The sequence below is a fragment of the Camelus bactrianus genome, chromosome 17 (assembly GCF_048773025.1).
Source record: "Camelus bactrianus isolate YW-2024 breed Bactrian camel chromosome 17, ASM4877302v1, whole genome shotgun sequence".
Lineage (NCBI taxonomy): Eukaryota > Metazoa > Chordata > Mammalia > Artiodactyla > Camelidae > Camelus > Camelus bactrianus.
This window is the reverse complement of record NC_133555.1, coordinates 17,003,898-17,025,089: the sequence shown is the minus strand read 5'-3', so window position 1 is coordinate 17,025,089 and position 21,192 is coordinate 17,003,898. Positions and strand designations below refer to the sequence as shown.

At 41.7% G+C, this 21,192-nt stretch overlaps 1 protein-coding gene across 12 annotated transcripts in view; it reads right to left on the bottom strand.

Annotated features, from left to right (window-relative positions):
• Window positions 1-21,192, bottom strand: part of FOXP1 (forkhead box P1) — a 549,916-nt gene that overhangs the window by 130,842 nt on the left and 397,882 nt on the right. For all 12 annotated transcript variants that reach the window (XM_074344467.1, XM_010970600.3, XM_074344464.1 and 9 more), the window contains one exon: window positions 16,906-17,007. In XM_074344467.1, the coding sequence (XP_074200568.1) occupies window positions 16,906-17,007 (102 nt within the window). The remainder of the gene's footprint in view (window positions 1-16,905; window positions 17,008-21,192) is intronic.

Here is a 21,192-nt window from a genome sequence, read left to right as displayed (position 1 = left end):
AAAAGGCCAGAGGGTAATATTTAAAGGTTTTTGAGGGACATACGACTGCACAAATCTACCCAGAAAAGCCACATCAGCAAAATGCATGAGTAGGGCTCTGTTCTGCTAAGTCTTTATTTGTGGACACTGACACCTAAATTTTATACAATTCCCACGTCTCATGAAATGATCTCCTTTTGATGTTCTCCCAACCATTTAAAAAGTACAAATGGTCTGTGGGTCCCACAAAAACGAGCGACAGGATTTGGCCCACTGGCCTAGGTTTGCCAATTGCTGGTCTAAAACCTGCACCCAGCTCACATGCTTCCTATGTAGGTTAAAGAGGTACCCTCCCAGCAATGCAAACGAACCCCTCATTGTAGAAAAGAAGATATTCAAGAGCTCTGAAGCCCAGTAGCTCCAGGGGCCAAGAGGAATCAAACCAGGAAAGCACTGGTTTCAAAGGAAGTAGTGGTGAATGGTGGAGGTGACAGTGGTCCTTACCCACCCAGGGGTCCTGGGGGAAGCTCCAGCTGTTGTCACCATCCGCTGAGCAGACAGATGAAGGCTCAGCTGGTCTCAAGCTCCTTTCATAAACTAGTTTTGTCCAGACTTCTATTAGTCAAAATCCTGATCTACATAAGAGTTTCTGCAAGCCCGTTAATTATGCCTTTGATCTGCAGTTACATTATCTTCAATTAAGCATTAATACATTGTGCATGAACTGACACGGTGTCATGCAAAATGGGAAGGCTCCTGGAATACATTTCCGAAGCTAGTCTTCGAAATAGAGCTGTGCGGGCCGTGGAATATTTGCAAATTCATCTGTGTACATTTTCAAAATTACGGGCTCTCGAGATTTTCTTTAAAATTTCTGACCTGCTGTTCGTAAGCCAAAAAAATATAATCTCTTTTCTGTACAACTCCAGTTGGTATATTGTGTTTAAAAAAAAAGAAGAAGAAGAATAAAGAAGAAATTCAGGTTGGCTACGTGCTGTTAGATGTTGAGTATTCAGGCCTCACACAGCTGGTGTTACCCTAACACACAAGGGTCCCCAGTGCCCTGCAAGCCTCAAGGACCATGCTGCTTGCAAGGCCCCTTTGTCCTCATTACTTAACAGTCCAAAAATGCTCACAGTTGCAGAATGAAGAGGCTTCTACTACTTTAAAAAGTCAAGTCAGACATGAAAATGGTAACACAGGTAGAGAGGCCTAAGACACCCAGTTTGTCTTTCTGGTTCCATATTGCTAGTTTTTCCTTCCTGTATTTTGCAAAATGAGCAGAGCAGGCATTTGTTTCTAAAACACTGACAGAATAAAGGCCCTGGGTAAACAGAGACTCTGCATTTTAAATAACATTCAAGTTCTGAATAAGGCACGCCCTCAACTCCTAGAAACCAGGTGTGACTGAGATGTGGGCCAATTTCAATACTTGCCTGAAAGGTATCCAAATGACTCTGGGAGGAAACGAAGTGAGTGATCTCGTGAGACTTACAGTGTATTCCAAATATAGTATATTTGGGCTGGCCTGGAAATATCATCAAAATGGGCATGCATCATAAAAATGTGGTCCCTAGGTCCACTCCAAAGCAGAAATGCACAAGTGTACGGAGAAAAGGAGATACGTTGCATTATTTCAAACCCTCAGACAGACCTTCAATGGGACACCACCTGTATTATTCTTCTTTATCCTCACTCCCTGGACTTCTCAAGAGGAGCCCAAGGTTAATAGGGTAAGTGGCCTACATTCTTACAGAAAATACATTGTACTTCTTGTCTCATGCCAATTATCTAAGGACAAAAGCCAAGGTTCCTGACCAGGGATTCCTTAACATCTTCCAGAGGCCACTGATTGTTCACATTGGTGAGATGACCTCAGAGAGTTGATTTTGACCTCCCGAGAAAGAGGCTGAGGAACAACAACAACAAAAAGAGGGCAAACAGAATGAAAGAGATGCGGAGATTTCAAGCTGGAAAGGAACTTAGCCGTCACCTCCACAAGTGGGCTTCAATCACAGGTGTGCATAAAAAAAGCATTTATGAAGACTTTTCAACTTACCCATGCTTGGGCCCCACCTCAAGATTTTTATTCCAAGAGTTCAGGAATCTACCTATATTTTATTTTATTTTTTTTTTAATCTACCTATATTTTAAAAAGCTCTGAAACCTAGATCTTGATGATGATAAAAATTATATTAATTCTGATGTGCCTTTGGGGCTGAGAACCACTGATTAATCTTTTGTAGATAAGAAGCTGAGACTTACAGAGGTAAGTCACTTTGCCAAAATCAGACATGTCTGGAGTCAAAATTCAAACAATGGGGGAACATGGCATCGGCCTAACAGCCCTGCGAGAGTGCTCCATGTGGAGGGAGCGCCATTACACTGTGGATTCATGGAGGAGCCATGCACATTTGGAGACATACTAGATCTACTTAACTCTCTATAAAGAATCTGTAGACCTATAAGATATTTTTCTGGCGGATAGCAGTACAGCATTTTAACGTAATAAAGTCAGAGAGATTCTGAAAATACTCCAGACTGAAGTAAGATGTCTTGAAAGGGTACTTTCCTCAATTTCACCCAAGTACAGTTGACCCTTGAACAACATATGGGTGTGAACTGCATGAGTCCACTTTATAAGCAGACTAACAGCTGATATTTTTTTTTCAATAAATACAGTTGGCCCTTGTAATTGCAAGTTTCACATGGGCAGATTCAACTAATCCTGGATGGAAATGTCCACCCCTGGTTGGCTGAATCCACGGATTCAGAACCCATGTATTTGGAGGCCTGATTATGAGACTTGATCATCCAAGGTTTTGGTATTCTTGGGAGCTCCTAGAAATAACCCCGGTGGATACTGAGGGATGACTGTTATTGTATGAGCTAGCTAAGGCCCTGCCAGCTAAGTCTATTTCCTTAAATCTCAAAAAATTAATACTAGGTTAGCTGTTACACCTACTGCAATGGATGGACAGACCAAAAAGATGGAAAGGAAGGAAATGTGGGTGTTTGGTGGCACCTCTGTACAAATGAGGAAAAGGTATTCCTTCTTCTGAGCAGACACTGTGCCAGTTCCACACCAGGGTGGAAGGGCTGGTACGTGGTGGCCAGATTTCAGTCTTCACTGGCTCCCCCTCATTCAGGCAACCTCATTCAACGGACAAGCTGCAAGATCATACCCAATCTTCTATAGTACAAGTGAGCGAAGTCCAGACACAGTGTGGCCTGCTGCCTGTGTTTGTACGTTTTAACAAGAGCCTTGAGATAAAAATTTTTATATATTTCAATAGTTGGGGGGGGATAAAGAGAATATTTCTTGGCTTCATGACAATTAGATGAAATTCAAACTCCAGTGTCCACGAATGAACTTTTACTGGACCCTAGCATGCTCGTTCTTTATGTATCGTTTGTGGCTGCTGCTGCCAGACAACCAGCAGAGGAAGTCCTGCCACAGAGACAGGCTGGCCCAGTGAACCAAAGATACTCACTGTCTGGCCCTTTAAAGGAGAAGTTTGCTGACCCCCTGGTCTAAAGGAAGAAAAGAGTTAACTATTAAGCCACATTCCTTTTGTAGATTTAATGAAAAGTTCCAAGCAAATATGGCAGGTGAAATAGCTTCTTTATATATACAAACGTGAAGCTGAGACAACGGTGGGAGAAGGTCAACTTCATTACCTAGCCACCTTGACAGTACCTTTAAATGTCATCAATCAGTATGTGCCTTGCATGACTTGCAAGGGCTCATTATAAATTACAGCACACGGGCCCCTGACACGATCCAGGGACTGTAACAGGACTCTGGTGACGTAATGTGATAAAGGAGATTTCTCTGTACAGTTCTATATGGCACAGAGCTGGAGAATTTCCAAGAAATGTAACTTCCAGAGTGCCACCTTTGACTATTCAAGATAATTCCACCCAAGCGCCAGCCATCCTTGAAGAAAACTTTATCTTCTCTAGAAATGCTTGTCACTGGGTGTTGTTCCCCCAAAATATAAATTTGAAGCTATTTTTTTTTCCAGTGAGACAGACTAAATCCAGGATGTAGATTTTCCAATTAGACTCTTTTTAAACATCTGTTGGGAGGCTGCATTTAACATTAGTTATTTGAGCAAAGCACAATTTGATTAGACTGTCTGAAACCAAGCCAAAGTCTGCAAAATAATAGCTCAATTAAATTCTGTTTTGCTTTCATTTGTCTTCAATTTTCCTGAGTGTGATACTGTTGCAAATAATCAAGTAAACCAACTTCTTTCAAAAGGAGAGACTTAGGTATATTTTCCCATCTTCCCTCCAAGTTTATTTAATAATCTATTCCATCTTCGCTATGCTTCACTGAACTTAATCTTGACACCAAATACGTTTCTGAATTTTGCCTTTAGTCTCCTTTAATTTTCTATACTTATGAATTAAAGTTCTATGCCATTAATATTGTACATTAAACAGATTAGCAAATGTACAAAGGCAAGCACAGAGAATTACAGGCAGTCAAACAGCACTGCAGAGTTTTCTGATTTTTCACTCCATACTTGGCAAGATTCATTTCATTGACCCAAAGAAAGATCTAGGTAGGACTAACACTGGATTCTTTTAATGCTGTGTTTATGGTCTTGGATTGTTCCTAGAGGTTTATGAACCTGAGACCAGTCTGCAGCCTCTTCAGCTAAAGCAGTGTCAATTCTCCTTTCTTTTTGGCTTAGATATTTCACTCAGTCATTCACTAACTCATAAGAAAGACTTATGTACAGATTGCCTACTTTTGTTCCAGGCAGGGGGCAGAATGCCACCGCTTCAAGATTTCAGATTAGGCACTAGTTCCTTGGCTGTTAAGACAACCTAGCACTAATTCACATACAACTCTGGGAAAACAAGGATCTAAGAGAGACCATGATGGAATTTTCAGAACAGCATAACCCTCATTTGTGCCAAAATCGACACATTTAGGACAATAATGCTCTATCACGATAATACTGATAACAACGGTAGCAGGGGTGATGACAGCAGCTAACGATTATTACGTACTTGTGGTGCTCCCTGCACTGTTATAGGTATTTATACCGCTGTAACTCAGCTCATCTTAACCCCATAGGCTGGGCATATGGTCATCCCCATTTCACAGAAGGGGAGTCCAGTGCCTTCTCATCAAGTCTGGTTAACCACAAGCTGACTACCAGCAAAAGCATGGTCCCTCCTGCGCTGCTAAAAAGTGTATTTGAATAGGGACTGATATAAACTGAATTAAAATATAATTTGGAGTTTAACAGGTATTCATTTTCCCTTTAAAGGAAGTCTATACAATTATAAGAAGAGCTAACTTTTCTGAGAATCTACTAGGTCTCAGGCACTGTGCAAGCACTTTTCATGCATTAATCATTTAATCTTCACAATCGCCTTCAGGTAGGTGAGGTAATCAGTCACATTCTCCAGATGAGAAAATGGAAACACAGAGAGGTTAAGCTACTTTTCCAAGGTCACACAGCAGTAAACTACTTTTCCAAATTCACACACAAACTAGGGTTTAAAGCTGGCAGCCTTGACACCAAAGGTTGTGCTATTAATCACAATGTGCCTCCTCTCACTATATTCTGAAACACAAATCTCTGTAACTCTCAACCACCTAGCTGAGTTTATAAGGCGACCCAGTGTCCAAGACCCTGTGCCTTTAAGGACAAGTCACAGCTCATTTTTTGACCAGAAGGAGGTACAGTTTCAGGATAAGAATACAGTCTGTGTCAGGGTATAAGGATAGCACAAATTTCATGCTTAACATTAGATAATATTTCAGTTGTTGCCACACGATCTTTCAGGTTTCCGAGGGAAAAAAAAAAAAAAAAAACCCAAGTCCCTCTCCCCTCTGGTATGTGATCAGCATAGACTATGTCTGATAAATCAGCCTTGGCAAGTAGAAGGCACACATAGCACTACTCCCAACTCCACAGCCCATGGCAGACATGGCTGATCAATCACAGTGATCCTACAAAAGCTATCCTGGTTCAAGAATCCTTCAAAGTGCATTCTAGGCAGAGCCACTTCATACCTAGATCAAATGCAGTCTCTGTGCTCTGCCCATTCTATACAGTCTGGGCTCTTAATTTTACTTCCAGAATAAATAACAATCCGTTTATCCTATCAAATAAAGAACCAGCCATAATTTTGCCAATGTCTTATTAAAAGCAGCTTCATTAGGTCGGATGAAGCAGCTCTTCTGTGTGCAGACAAGGGAGCGCCTGGCTGTGGATCCAGTGTCCAGAGAAGATCACAAGGAACCTGCTAGGCCGTAGCAACAGATACCAATGAAAAAGAAGCATGGGACAACAGAGCAGAGAGTTTAGATGTGGGAAAACAGGCCGTATCACTCAGCTTTTACTTTCCTTTTGAATTTCAGAAAGCAGACAGAGACGTAATTCTGTTGGAATTAAACTCAAACACAACTTAATTACTAGGGCTTTCTGCCTAAACGGCGGGCATTAGAACAAGCAATATTTGCAATCCTGGATTTGGGGAACTCGGAAATACTATCAAACGGACTGTGCTTACATCCACCTCCTGACAGAAGGAATCATGGCTCTGATTTCCCCTCTCCTCCCTCCCTCTCCAGTAAGAAGACTACAACCTTCTTTCCAAAACGTCTGATTTAATCCAAAGCCAGAATACTAAGAAACTAGGGGAAGTCAGCAGAACGTAAACTTGGTATGGGGGTAGAGTGGACCACTGAAAGTGTGTGAACAGCAGAGGGATACGGTGGTTAGGGAAAGGCTGAAAGCAGTAGGTGAGCTAGGAGACACGTGTGAAGAACAGAAGAAGCTCTGAGGGGGTGGAGCAGGATAAATTATCTTTTTTGGCCAAGATCTGGGCATATGCTTCCTGAAGGTCTGAACACTGGAACAAAGTAGTAGCAGGGGGAACACAGAAAAAGGAATGGACGGAAGATGCCCCATGGAAAGAAAAATGGCAGATCTGATAACGATGAGGGATGAAGGGAATTAATAAATCGATGATCACTCATGACTCTGACTAATAGGACCTGGCGACAAAAGTGACCAGTTGGATGAGAGGTAACTGAAAATTACTGTGATGGTGAGCTAGGAGAGAGCCATGGACCGGCAGGTAAGCAGGGTACACACAGGCTTGGAGTCATGGGTGTGGAGGTATGAGAACATGCAGAGAAGACAGAGGTGCTACCGGGCAATATCAAAGGCCATTAACTGGGAAAGCAATGAACCTGGGCTCCAGATGAGAACTAGGAAGCAGAAAGAGAAAGGCATGGGGACCAGTGGGCAATGAACTGAAGAGGTTGAACAGAAGGCAATTTCCAAAACAAGTCAATCCAAGGATCACACGTGGCTACAAAGTTGAGGGGAGGCTGGAGACAAGGACCCTGAATTTAGTGAAAATAACATTCAAGAAAGTGATGAGGGGGAAAAGCCAGATTCGGGGGAAGAAAGGAAGGAAAGTGGCTGGTTAAAAAAAAAAAAAGTTGAAGCAGCAGACAGAATATTCAGGTTCTAAAAGCTTGGTCGCAAAAGAAGGAGTGAGAGGAGAGCTGGGGAGGACTGAGTCATCCAAAGTTTGTGAACTATCCGTTGAGAATCCACATTTGACCACGAATGCCGACAAATGCCGGGCTCTGTCTGGTTGAATGTTTACCAAATTTCCTCAACAGGATGTAACACAAAAGGACAAGAGCTGGCACTCTTTGCCCAATTGTGTCCTGGCAGCTTGAAATTCTACTACTTAAGTAGTTAAAAATCTGTTCTTTTGATGAAGGGGGAAAGTGACGAATACAGCCCAGACCCTTTAGAAATGACTGGTGTTCACTCTGTAATTTACTGAGCAACGATTTCTAACTCCAACAATCCCAACCAGCGAGGCGGCTGAAGTCCACCCAAAGTTCAAAATGGGATATGTTCTCTTTAAAATTTTGAGAGCGACTAAATATGACAACCATCTGATGTATGAAAATTATTCACAACCAAAAACAGACAGTCTGGAAATAGCCGGGATGACTTCATTTAGACAGAATTACCCAAATCTGTTTCTAATATACACAGTACACATAATAAATTTTTACAATATGACAAGGAAAACAAACTTAATAAAAGTTCCCGATCTTTTGTTACACAAGCATGCTATATCCATGCTATGTTTATAATAGTTTGCTCATGATATCACAGCTCGGTAACAAAGGCCCCAGCAATACAAAAACAGTTACTAGGCATGACATCAACTCACAACTACCGTAATTACATCGGTACACAAATTTCCCAAACTGTACATTTTCCAAACTGCTTCTCAATTTCAACGGCTGCCTTTAGACAATTACTTGCAGAGTTGTCTGCAGGCTTTGAGTAATACCCGTCTTTCTTCTCTTTCCCAAGCGTCATTTCCCTTTAGAAAGTGCATATTTCAATTACAAGCACTATTTTTCAAATACGCCCATAAACATATGTCCAAATTAGGAGACAGTGTGGTCTAGTGGTTAGTGACAAGCATTTGGTATCAGCAGCCCTGAAGCCATCCCTTTCGCTGTCCCAGTCTGTCAGGGGGACGGACAGGCAGCAGCTCCGTGAGACGAGGGAGAAGGTAATGGGGAAGAGCACAGATTCTTGAATTGGACTGTTTGGCCTGGAATCTGAGCTCTGCCACTTGTCAACCGTTTGGCCCTGGGCAAAGTTAATTTCTCTATGTTCCCACCTTCTTCATCTGTAAAATGGGAGTCCTATTAGAATTTACCCCCATCCAGTTACTGTACATGCTTCTAGAAAGTACAGTTAAAGTGTCTGCTCTTTAATATTATTACTATTATATTTCTGGGACTCAGTTTCCTGTTTGAAAACCTGGCTTAAATTATCCTGAACTAGGGTGAATTGTGTAATTTTCCTGATGTTACGGCATGGGCTCCTTCCAGGTCCCATTCCCTGGATACAGTGAGGCCCAACGAATAAAGTTTGAATGAATGAAAGAAAGAAAGAAAGAAATCCCTATGTTCTGCAATACCCAATAGTCACAGAAGTAAAAAATATTATCTTGTAGAAATAGGTTTTCATTCCATTTCTCTAACAGTTTGCTTTCATGTTCCTGCAGCTAATGCTGATAAATTCCTCCAACCCAATTGAAATAATAAGTGTAGGAGAGAAAGATATTGCCTTGTGATTTCAGAAGCATATTTCTCCAAGGACTAAACTTTTCTAGCCCATCCCATGATCATGACCTCTGTCTCACTGGGTTGCATGGTCAGCTGGCTTTCCCGACCGGGCAGGGCGCCAGGGGAGCTCGACTACCCCCATTGTCACTTCTGGTCCATGGTGCTTGCACCAAATGCTGTTATTCTAGGCTTCAGGAAATTTTCTAACCACTGGACAGGGTCCAATGCTGTGTGCTAATGAGTTTCAGATTGGAGGACTTCACTGTGCATGTGTCAGAAAAGTGCCACGGTTTCTGGTGAGATGGGGGCAGGGAAGAAAAGACACACAAGAAAGGAAGAAAAAACAGTAGTTAAAAAATGCTGGCTACTCAAATTGACAGGGAACGTGACCTCTGCACTTCATCAGAAATTCCTGCAGACTTACAAAATAAAGGAGTTTGCTTTTATCACACACTGTGAGCCTCATATGGAAAAATGGAAAACACTACATCACTTGACCTCGGCATGGCCCCTTTCAACCACAGACGAATATTGTGTACAAAATTCTAAATCAACTTAAGATGTTCACCAAAAAAAAAAAAGAAGAGGCTTTAATTTTCTGCATTAGACTTGATGATTACTATTTTGGTTCTTGAGATTTTGCTTAGAAGGTTCACACAGGAAAAAGACATCATAATTCCAGGAAGTGTATTTTCTCACTTTGGGAATATTCATGGAGTGGCCACTGTCGGGTGGGCACATCATGGTCTACATCTCCCTTGACTCCTTGGAAAATAATGAGCAAGCCTCATTTACCCAGGTTTGAAAGTCACCCACGACTGAATCATGATTATTTGCTTACATTAACAGAACATTAAAACCAATTTTAAACAACTTAAGGAAACTCTAACCATCTTTGCTTGGTGATTCACTTCTCTGGGAAGCTTTTACTCCCCTTTAAGTCAACCAACAGGCTTGGTATCAAGACTTCTCATCAGGCTATCACAGTCTATCAAAGAAGCACCCTTTCCGAGGAGAGTCTAACTCACAGGACTTTTTCTCAAATAATGAGATTACATTTCAGGAAAAAAAAAAAATTTTTTTTTCTGCTATCCTTAGCACCAGCGACTTTAAAACTCCAATCCTTTCACATCCTCAAACTGTCATCGACATTTTTTTCAGACAATGTCAATAAAATTGATTGCTTGCAGTTCTGAATTCTGCTCTGCACATGGAAACAGTATCATTTGTTTTAAAGTATTTTCGATGGGGGCGGAAGGAGAAAGAGACCGTCAGCAAGCCCATCCACAACACTGGGGCGGGCTGGGGTGGGGGTTTGGGGAAGAAACCAGAAGCAAAGCAAGTGGCTGGCTGGAAACTTTGACGAAAATTCCCGATATATAAACCCTAAACCTTACCGTTGTGCTGACTGATGTGTCTTCCTGTCAGATATGAATGATGTTTCTGGAACATTAATACGTTCATTAAATTCTAACTCCCAGTACTTAAAATATTGCGTACTTTGGCTCAGAGGCATCTTGACAGCTTTGTTGTAATCATAGACGCGAGGCCCCAGACGACACAGTTGTTGAGATGCCTCATACCTACAACCAATCTGTTGCTATTACTAGGTTTCATCTAGGTATTCAGGAACTGATTGTGGAACCACGTCGACGTGACATCTTCAACTCAGTTGTATATCACAGAAACCACTATGGGTGGTGACAGACTCCCATGATGCCCAGCGACCGCACATAACCCTAACTCCCTCATTTGTAACAGTACAAAATACAGCTGGGTTGTTTTTTTTTTTCTCTCCCTTTCCCTTTTCCCAAAGCACAAGTGGACGACCAGCAAGGGTCCGACAGTGTTATTCCTAATTACCTTTTTTTTCACTCTTGATCCTGTGGCTCTCATAATTAGTTACCTGGGGCTGCAATCCAATTTGAAGTGATGACAAGAAAGTGATCCATGAAAAAGTAATAAGTTAAATCCAATTTCAGCCTTCCTCTAATTAAATGCACATGGAACTAATGACTCCAACCCTAGCATTTCAGTGATAATGGTAATTAGCGAGGTGGGAGTCACTCTCTTTTTCAACACTGGAGGTGTAAACCACAAGGTAAAATGGTAGGAGCACTCTTAATTACATGTGTCATTTTGTCAGCAATTTACACATTTTTGACCAATCAAGTATGTTTTTTTTCCCCCCTGTTCCTCCCCACTTCCTAGCCCCAACAATGATTAGAACATACTATTACATGTTCCAACACATGAAAGCTCCTAAGAGCACTTCAGGCTGGAGAATAAGAAATAACTTTTCTTTGCTGTTGTTCACTGCTGTGACACACGTGCACACACACACACATTATGACAATTAAGATAATTATGTAGAAATTCGTCCTCTTAATTGAAATCCAGATATTTACAGTGGAAATTGGGTTTTGTTGGAAATTGGTTTTTATTTCTGCTTACGATATGAAAAATATAATAATTTGCTTATTTATGGACAACATGGCACTCAGTAGATCCCGAGCAAATACACACTGAAGGAGAAGCAGTAATTAACTTCCCAATAGCATCCTGGTTGTCTGTGGTCTTCAAACACCTGGCTTCCCAGCCTTGTGCCGTCACTGTCTGTGTGCTCTGTAGCAAGTCACTTAACCTCTCTGAAGTTTCACTTTTCCTCATCCATAGAATGGTTTCATGATAGTTCCTATATCACATCATAGCGATAGGGCTGGCCCACATTAAGCACATAGTAAACATGAATTATCTTTGCATATACTGATCTATGCATATGGTGCCAAAGACACGCTTAGACTTAAAATATTAGCATCACACTTGCATTTTAATATTTAGATACATGTCAGCCAAGTGACCATATAATTAAATGCTCAAACTGGGATACTTTTAAGGACGAGAATTATTAATAAATACACTCAGCCAGCAGGCATAGATTGGGGCTTTCCTGGGCAGAGTGGGACACAGGGTCACCTTATACACAAGTGAAGCTGAAATAGCAAAAATGAGGTAACTCATTATAAATCCCATGAGGATTGTGGTGGCAAGGACAAGACATATTATTTTGGAGAAAGAAAATCTTCAAGCAAGGGTATTAACTTGGGCAAACGGACTTCCTGAGCTTCATGAAGCCCTTGTAACCAGATGCAAAATTCTGGGCCCATGGGCATCTTTCTCAGAGGGGTCCCCGTTTCTATCATATTTTTAATGGTGTGTGTAATCGGAAAGACTTAACAGCCATTTTAAAGCATCATTTCTATTTTATTGTTTCTTATCAAGACTTCTTTTTTAGGGTTTGGGGATCCTCCAAAGTCGTGTGATAACAGTGAAATCTTAAAAGGAATCAAAGTTTCAACAACTTCATATGAACTGCGTGCCAGGGAGGCCAATTCTAGACAATGTGAACTCCAGACACTCATCTGCCTCCCTCTCCTGAACTGTGCACTTGACTAATTCAGCACACAAGGATATTTTTTAAGGGTCAGTATTTCAAAACCATTCCATTTCACTATCTACTACATAAAATTGCAGTTTCCTTTAAAGGTTTCCTCTTACCAATTCATTCCTCAGTGAATAACGTGGAAATGATATGAGGTACTAAGATTATATGTGGCATTAATGCTAAGCAAAATGCTGCCTAAAGCACGTTTTATATAACAGCAAATAAAAATGCTAAAAAAAACACCTGCTGAATCTTGTGTTTTAACCTCCTCCACTTAAAGCAGGAGTCCTCGTTATAATCCTGAGCTTCCAACTGGACTAAAAGTCTAAGCTTCCAGAGGACTACAGCATCCTTCCTTCCGGTGAAAGCGCCTCCTGTGCGAGGGGCTTGCACATGAGATAACCTTGGAAAGAAGGGGCCCGGCAGGAGAGAAAACTATCAGAAGACCGGCTTCAAGTTCAATTTCTTTACAGATGGCTTGAAACCGTGGTCAGCTCTCCACTGTAAGCAACACACAAGGTTTACTTTCTTTCTTAACTTTACTGCTGCCAGGATACACATGTACTTTTACTTTCTTAGGAGAAAATGTGTCATTTGATTTCCTTCCAGTTTATGTCCTCGTGCCAGCAACTTAAATGCTTAAAGAACCAAAGTGAATTACTACCCAGAAACGGTGGTCAAAGTTCCAAAATCTGATCAATAAAATTGCTCATCTACTCACAAATTAATCTTCAGCCAGTAAAGTCACACATTTTCGAGGTTATGAGCACACCTGCACCATTAAGCATTTATTTCACTTGTTTAAGCAATCTTCAGAAGTATATAAATATTTATAAAAGCACGCTTACTATTTTTACTCACAAATAATTTTCTTTCTGCAGCAAAACCTGGTTTATTCTTTCACAACTCAAAAGCACCCTGAAGGCAGGGTCTGCATCTTAGACAGTTTTGTATCTGCGAGCACCAGCATGATGCCCTGCAAGTTGCTGCTGTTCTAGAAATGCTCCCCGAGTTGCACTTAATTAAATCAGAGCATTCTGATGCTGAATTTACGATAGGGCCAATTTCTAATTTTCACTCATATCATTCATAAAAACATTTGCAAAGCAAATTAATAGACCAAATAAGGAGCTATTTAGGCTATGCAGTAGAATATTTTTTTTTAAGAACTTCAGAAGCAATATCTCAACCCAATTCACGCCTTCCTTATAAACTACAATGTCCCCCAAGAAGGCGGCCGGCTCAGATTTAGTTCAGTGTGTGTATTTGCAAAGAGCGTCATTTCTGGCTTATTTACTCTCATTTCCCTGAAATTAGTCCAAATTGGTGATGTTTGACTACATTTTGTGATCTCTGTCGAGTAACCACTTATAGCCTCCTCTAACTTTCCATTTTCTTTTGTTTGTATCTTCAGCCTGTGAAACTGGAGAGCACTGCCAAACAGAAAGCAGGGAGGTGTGAGATATGCTTAAAATATGAGTCACAGTATATTTGGAGATTTGGGTTTCTTTTTTTTTTTTTTTCCTTTCCTCAAGCTATCAGCAGATCAAATCCTTCTTCCCTGTCAAGCCATCCTCTGTGTGGAAGATCTGAATTTTGCTCACATAGGTCTCTCGGTGTAGGTAGGAAGGGTAAGGAGATCAGAGATGAATACTGTTAAGATTTGCTGTAGGATTTCCCTTTCATGTCAGAGCCACTCCGGCTGAGATGCCCCAGCAAGGACATGGCAAGGCAAGATATATTTAAATGGGGAGGTTATTCCTTCAGTGAATCACCAAGTCTACATCCATATTTTTATAACAAGGTAATACACCATGTGGCATAGGTTAGTGATTTCTTCTCTCTGTTTGTGGAAGGCCAGCCAACCAAATAAACTTAGTCAATCTGCATGACCCTACCAGGCAGCTGGAGAGACACAGACTACGATGCACGTGCATGTACAATCTCTCTCTCTCTCTCTCTCTCTCTCTCTCAGACACACACACACACACACACACACAGGTCAACCAACTCTTTTTCCCCACCTCAACCAACTCTTAGAGCTGGTCTAAATTCTGCACTTGTCAACTCTCCCACTGAAGGAGCAGGAAGGGACTTGACATCTTCTTCAGCAAAACCAGCATCCAAGATGGCCCCCTCACCCCTCACTTTTCATACAGACTGAAGTGCTCAGCAGAATGTGCTAGGCTGGTTTTGACACTGTCCTTGCCAAGACAAGCGAAGCTCTATCATACTCTTCTGGTGGCTAAAAACCTTGTAACGGGCAAGAAGGGAAGTAAAAAAAAAACCCTCCAAAGGAAACCCCCTGAAACTTTACTTCATATATTTAGCCCTAAAGGAACTTCATTCATTTTGGAAAAGAAGTTACCTAAAAATGCCATATGTTTTTAAAAAGGAAAGACGAAGGAAAATAAGTCTGGTATAAAAAAAATCACAAATGATATTCAGTTCATTAGACTGTGTAGGTGTGAACTTTTTAAGATTCTCTCTAACCACTACTATATGTAAGATTTTGTCCCCCAATAATATATTTGTTATTTTTTCCAATTCATTTGAGTTCTGATAAATTCAAGAGGACGTGCAGTATTTTTAAGGCTGTGAGCGCTCCAAGGGGGAGGCAAAAAGAATGGACAGTCATTTGAATCACTGAGTGACAGGCCAGGCTAGCTCCCTGTATACATTAATAAATTAGAATTTTAATTGTGTCTCTGTCTGCAGGAGATGCCCCAGCACTTTAATATGTACCAACAATTGGCTATGTTCTGGAATCTGCAATGTGGCCTCCGCTGCTGACCTCTGAAACACAATTCCCAGTCTGACTACGGAAACTGTTCAGTTTGATCCTTTCAACTTATTTGAATCCTGACAAATAAGCTCACAGCTGAAAGGTCAACACAGTCATATTTCATCCTCCAGAGCTGTTCTTAAGACATCTGCACAACAAAGCACTTCTTACAGCACCTGACATGGGACCTCGGTGGCACTGTACCTCATTAGAAATGTCCCCAGCATTCACACCCATTAAAAGGCATATGGGTTGGTGACGGGTGACCAAATAACTGGTTTTGGAAGAGTCAGTAAACAACGTGCACTGTCACTCAACTGTGCCAATAAAGTGCTACTGTCGTGCTGAACTTCCCCTGGACAGTGACAGTCTCTAAGCAGATGCAGAACTAGAACTTGTGGCCCGAGGTCAGCTCGAACTTTGTAGGATAATGTGGAGACCGGTACTGGTTCCCTCTGATCTGAGCAAAGTCAACACAAGCGAGAATTGGGGCTGACCTTCTGATCAAATTAATCGGCACCAAGCTATATCCACCAGCTCCGACTACAAATTCCTTCCCAGAATGTCCAGCGTGGGAAACTCATCTTTGCTTCCCATTCGAGGGATGCTCACTCTTAGCTATGAAAGCAGCTGGGCCACCAAGTACCTACAGGTGTCCTCCCCCTGCTGGAAGGGAGCGTGAATGCTCTGAGTAAAGTTTCTTTGAAAAATTTCTATGACAATTTTCTATCCCAAAGATTCCAATTAAATTTTTATGAATTCACTCCTTCTACTCTGCTAACCCCTGCCCTCAATGTGCCTGAAGTGAGAAGCTGCTGAAACAGTCTTTTTGAGTATCTTTATGTAAAAATTGTTTGCCAATTTTTATTAACGGTTCAGAAATATTCTGAAAACATCCACTAGAGAACAGAGTATGTATTACATTCATTACTAGGTCTTCCTTAATCCAAGTAACAGTTCTTGACACTGTTGACTTTTGGGGCTGAATAACTCTCTGTTGTGGGAGGTCCTCCCATATAACGGACAACGTTTTGCCGCATCCTTGGTCTGTACTTACTAGATGCCAGGGAGCCCCTGTCCCCGCAAGCTGTGACAACCAAAAATGTCTCCAGACATTGCCCACTGTCGTTGGGGTGGTAAAATCACCCCTAGTTGGAAACCACTGCATTAAAGTAAGATGCATGTGTATATGTGCGTCCCACTTCTAGACATATCATGAGAGAATGAGGAACATATCTGAGTACTATGAACTCTACTTTACTGGTAAGCTACATGACCTAAAAAGCAACCCATACCAGCAACTCCTCGTCCTCCAATTAAATTGTCTCATTAGATTTTTCTTACTCCCACCAAAAAAAATTTTGGTTGAACAGATATTTCCCCCCAAAATGTCACACTCCATATTAAACCAAAAATACACTTTTTGAAGAAGACTTTCTTAATGATTTGCAATTCTCAACACAATCCACTTCTGAATGGCTTCTCCGCTAACCCAAAGGGTATAACGTCAACTAAATAAAGAAGAAGAAGAAGAAGACTTGTTACCTGAAGGGCTGGTTGTTTGTCATTCCTCTTGGGAGATTTTAATCCACTGACTTGCTGCTGCTGTTGCTGCTGGAGGAGAAGCTGTCTTGCCACTTGAAGTGCCTGGAAGGAAAAATGGAAGAAAAACGGTGGCATTACTACCAGGTTCCGGGCCTCCTGCACAGAGACGGAGTCCAGGAAGTATACATTAGGATGGCATCCAGACTTTCCCATCTCCAGGCAAAGGAAACAGCAAACATAACTTCCAGTCTAAGTTGGAAAACTTTGCAGAATGTGTTTACATTTTCTTAGATTTCGCCCATTTCATCCACAGTTCCTCAGGCAGAGCAATCCATCTAAGCAGACGCTTTATTCCTACCACAAATCCGACATAAAACTCGGAGTATGGATGACTGGGACTTTGAGGAAGGATGGTGGAGAGATGCTGGGAAGGGCCTGGTCAAAGTCAGAAACATGGGAGGTGACAAAGAGCTCTTGTTAGAGGTATCTTCATCCTCCTTCAACTCTCCTTGGGGGAACTCGGGAACTCAGTGACGCTTTCACCTCACCTGAGTCCAAATGAGGAGGGAAAGTGAAGCGGTGAACCACACCGTGGACAAAGTTATTTGTGAAGGAGGATCAAAACATGCGAGACTTGGTGGACTACTTAAGAAGAAAACTTCGCCAACTGGACCTATAAGTCAATTTACAGGGTCCACTATGTACCTGTGAACAAAACTGTGTCCGGCACAAAGGAGTCTTTGGAGCTGATACCACGGGATGGTTCTTATTTAAAGGTAGAAACTGAGGAGGTGATATCAACTGGCGATAAAACAAAAGGAAAACAGGAGATTCCTCCAAAGTGCAGAATACGTGACTGACTGATCTTTTTAAGAAGTTCACAGAAAAAAGGAAAAAAAAGTGTCATCAAGAAACCCTTATCAGATCATTCACGGTCAAAGAATTTAACAGGAATAACAGCTGGTCCCACCCTTCCAGAGAAGGCAGCAAGATGAGCAACAGAAAGTTGAAGTCTGGAGACCCTGTGCTAGAAAATCACATGAAAAGTTAGGTTATTGGAAACAACTCAGCTGAGAACCAAGAAAGTACACGTGGAAAAGATGTCAAGGAGGCTCATGAAATGATGTGCTTGGCGTTTAGAGACCAAACAAGATTTACTGGGGATCACATCCATGATCACTTCTACAGGATAACTAATTGCTCAAAGAAGATTCGCACACAGATGTGGTCAACGTATCAAAAAGATCTGATACTATAATCCTAGAAAGTGTGAGAAATGGGCTTATGATGTTAGCGTGTTCCTCAAAGAGGAACAGAGATGTCACTTATATAAGAAAACGGTGTTTACAATTCCAAGAAAAGTTACAGTGACACAGTGGAGCAGGGAGAGGCGAGATGGCACTGGGGGTTCCTGTGCTGTGAACTCAGGGCGAAGGGAAAATGGAGTGGTCGCAGGGACGACTAGTCATGAAAAGACACCTAAAACTGTTGAAGCAGCAAGAGTGGCACTTCTCCTCAAAGGACAATCTCACCAAACCGAGCTTATAACTGTACTGTTGTCACAAAGAGTATTTTTAAGACACCGTGTGAGGTTGAGTGGTGCCTCGGTGTCTATGATGTACAAAGGGAGGCGATGAGACAGAAGCACAGATAAATAAAAGGGTGACAAAGAAAAGATCTTGGGAAAGATGAACCCCTCCTGTCCCACCTCCCTGCTGCACCCACCCGTCTAGCCCCTGCAGTAGCCTTCTGCCTACTGGACTCACCACGACCAGACCTTCAGATGCAATGGACAGGTTATTTCATCTGGGAAGGGAGAGTCATGTTCGAGAAAGCCTGCCTGGAAGAGCCTCGAGGAGAGAGGCTGTCTGAGAGGGGCATCTGGAAGCCAAGATGCCTGGGAGAGTTGCCTGAGACTCCAGCCTGCTGTCTCGGAGGAGGATTCACCATCACTGGACTCCGGGTTTCCTTGTCTCCTTGGAGACGCTCAGTACATGCGTAGGTGTAAAAGTGGGCAGAGTGAAGATTTCATTTATATCATATAAGAAAAATAGTCCCCTCTGCAAGGTGCCTGCAGGAGCAAAAGCCTCTCCTCCTACTATATATGTCCCCTTGGCTATTTCACATGAAGGTTTTACGGCTTTTTAATGTACGAAAGGGAACTGTTGTATATTTCAAGTGCTACCGTCAGAGTTCCTAGAGTAATATACTGATCAGCAAGGAAGGGTCCGGCTGCTAGTGGGAAAGACAGACAGAAGGTCCGCGGATGACAATGAAAAGATAAATGCAGAGAAAGATATGGTGGGGAAGAGGAGAAAGGTTAGGTACATTTAATATTAAAACAGAGCAAGCAAAGAAAATCAGAGCAGTGGCAATGCCTCAGAGCCACAGATCTTTGTTGAAATAATTTACCATGTCTCACCAAATACTTGGAGAACAAGTACTCAATTGTTAAATAACCACGTCTCAGAGAATCTATACAGTGAGCACCTCATTCCAGCAAAAGGTGTAATATTAAGTGTCTTTAAAAAAATGTAAGTACATACACAAAAAACTATTCTTATATGAGCATGTTCTCATAAATGCACTTCAGGACAAGAAAGGATGAGACTCAAATTTAAGTTTTCAACAAATGTTTACTGAGCTGGGTCTATACATTTTAAAATGAGATACTGGAATACTTGCAATTTTTCTGCTGGGTTAAAGGAAAAAAAGCCAGACCCAACATGGGGTACATCAAATTACATAATCACAGAACAAACCCCCAGCCCTTTCACAGCATTTCAGACAAAGCCCCACTAAAGATGATAATCAAAGATAGAAGCATTGGGCGGAAAAGGTTTAGGACCTTAGGGAAATTTTAGTCAAACTACTGAAGGGAATAGATGATGAAGATGTGTAATATGGCTTCCAAATTTCATCCTCAAAATGAATGCAAACCGGTAAGATAACTTGAAATATTTGGGATGGAGAGATAACACTAATGCAAAGAATTCTGCACCTTGATATGAATTATTATGAATTATTCCACAATGATTCTCTGGTCTTATCATGAGTATGAGAACAAATCTGGGGCAAAGTACCAACACTCCCCTCCAACTCCCAAAAAATCAATTGAGGTTTCAGCAAGAATCTTAAAACCTAACTTATTAGAACTTATAAATTGACGTGAAATCAATCACTAAAGGGCATTTGCTTTTCTGATTCCCATGGTACTTAAATCACTGTAATCTAGATTTTCGAAAGCCACAAAAAAAGAGGAGAAATAAATCCTTACTGTACAAGACTAAGTATTTGAGCATCACAATACAAATCCCTGGGATCTACCATTGGTAGAAAAGTAAAAAACAAACAAACAAACAAAACACTTCCCGTCATATTCAATGATAATCAGTAAAAAATTTGGAATAACTGATAGAACCCCCTTGGAAATTGCACCAGAGACCTGTGTCCACTTTGTTTCCCATACGTGCTTACCTAATAGCCATTTTTACCCGTTACATGCATCAAAATCATGAAAACCGTATTCCTGTCTTCCATGTCAGACTCCACTGCCTGAACCTCAGAGACGTGTCTCAACACGACTCAGGAGGCAGGAGGGACTTTTCTTATTTTTACAACAGTATCTCAGTCATGATTGGACAAACTAAGCTATCCTGTTTGAAGATACAATTAGATCCTTTGGCTACAGTAATAAGTTACGTGGACTTCTGTTTGTGTCGGAGAGAGCGAGAGAGAAAGAGAGAAAGAGAGAGAGAGAGAGAGAGAAATAGAATGAATAGATAAGAGAATTTCTCTTGTAAGAAGCAAGAATCAACAATGACTCAAGTCCCAGACCAACTGCTAACGTCAATAATTTAAAAGGTCCCATCCAATCTCTGAAGACCTTTTACTCTTGCTGGTGGTTTCCTGGGATGGGTTGAGTCAACACTTCCTTTAGAACAGATGTGACAATTGCCTGGCCCTGGATAACGTGGTGCTATATTTGACCGCTAGGCTTGGGTTACAGTAAAGATGCAGTTTGAGGTTGTCACAGAGTGGAGGCAACTGATAAAACCAGGAACTTACAGCACAGTTGCACACAGTCCCCCGGACTGTCCTTCAACAGCTCAGATGAACGGCCTTTGAGCTGGCAGAGGAGCAGAAGGCAGACATTGCCTCTGTCTTTGCCTTGGCCACCATCTATGCCCTGATCTACCCCTAGGGGTTGAAGTCACCTTCCAGTCAGCACACCATGGGCCCCCCAACCGCCCTGGGCCCTCAAAGAGTCGGGGGACTGGCCCTTGG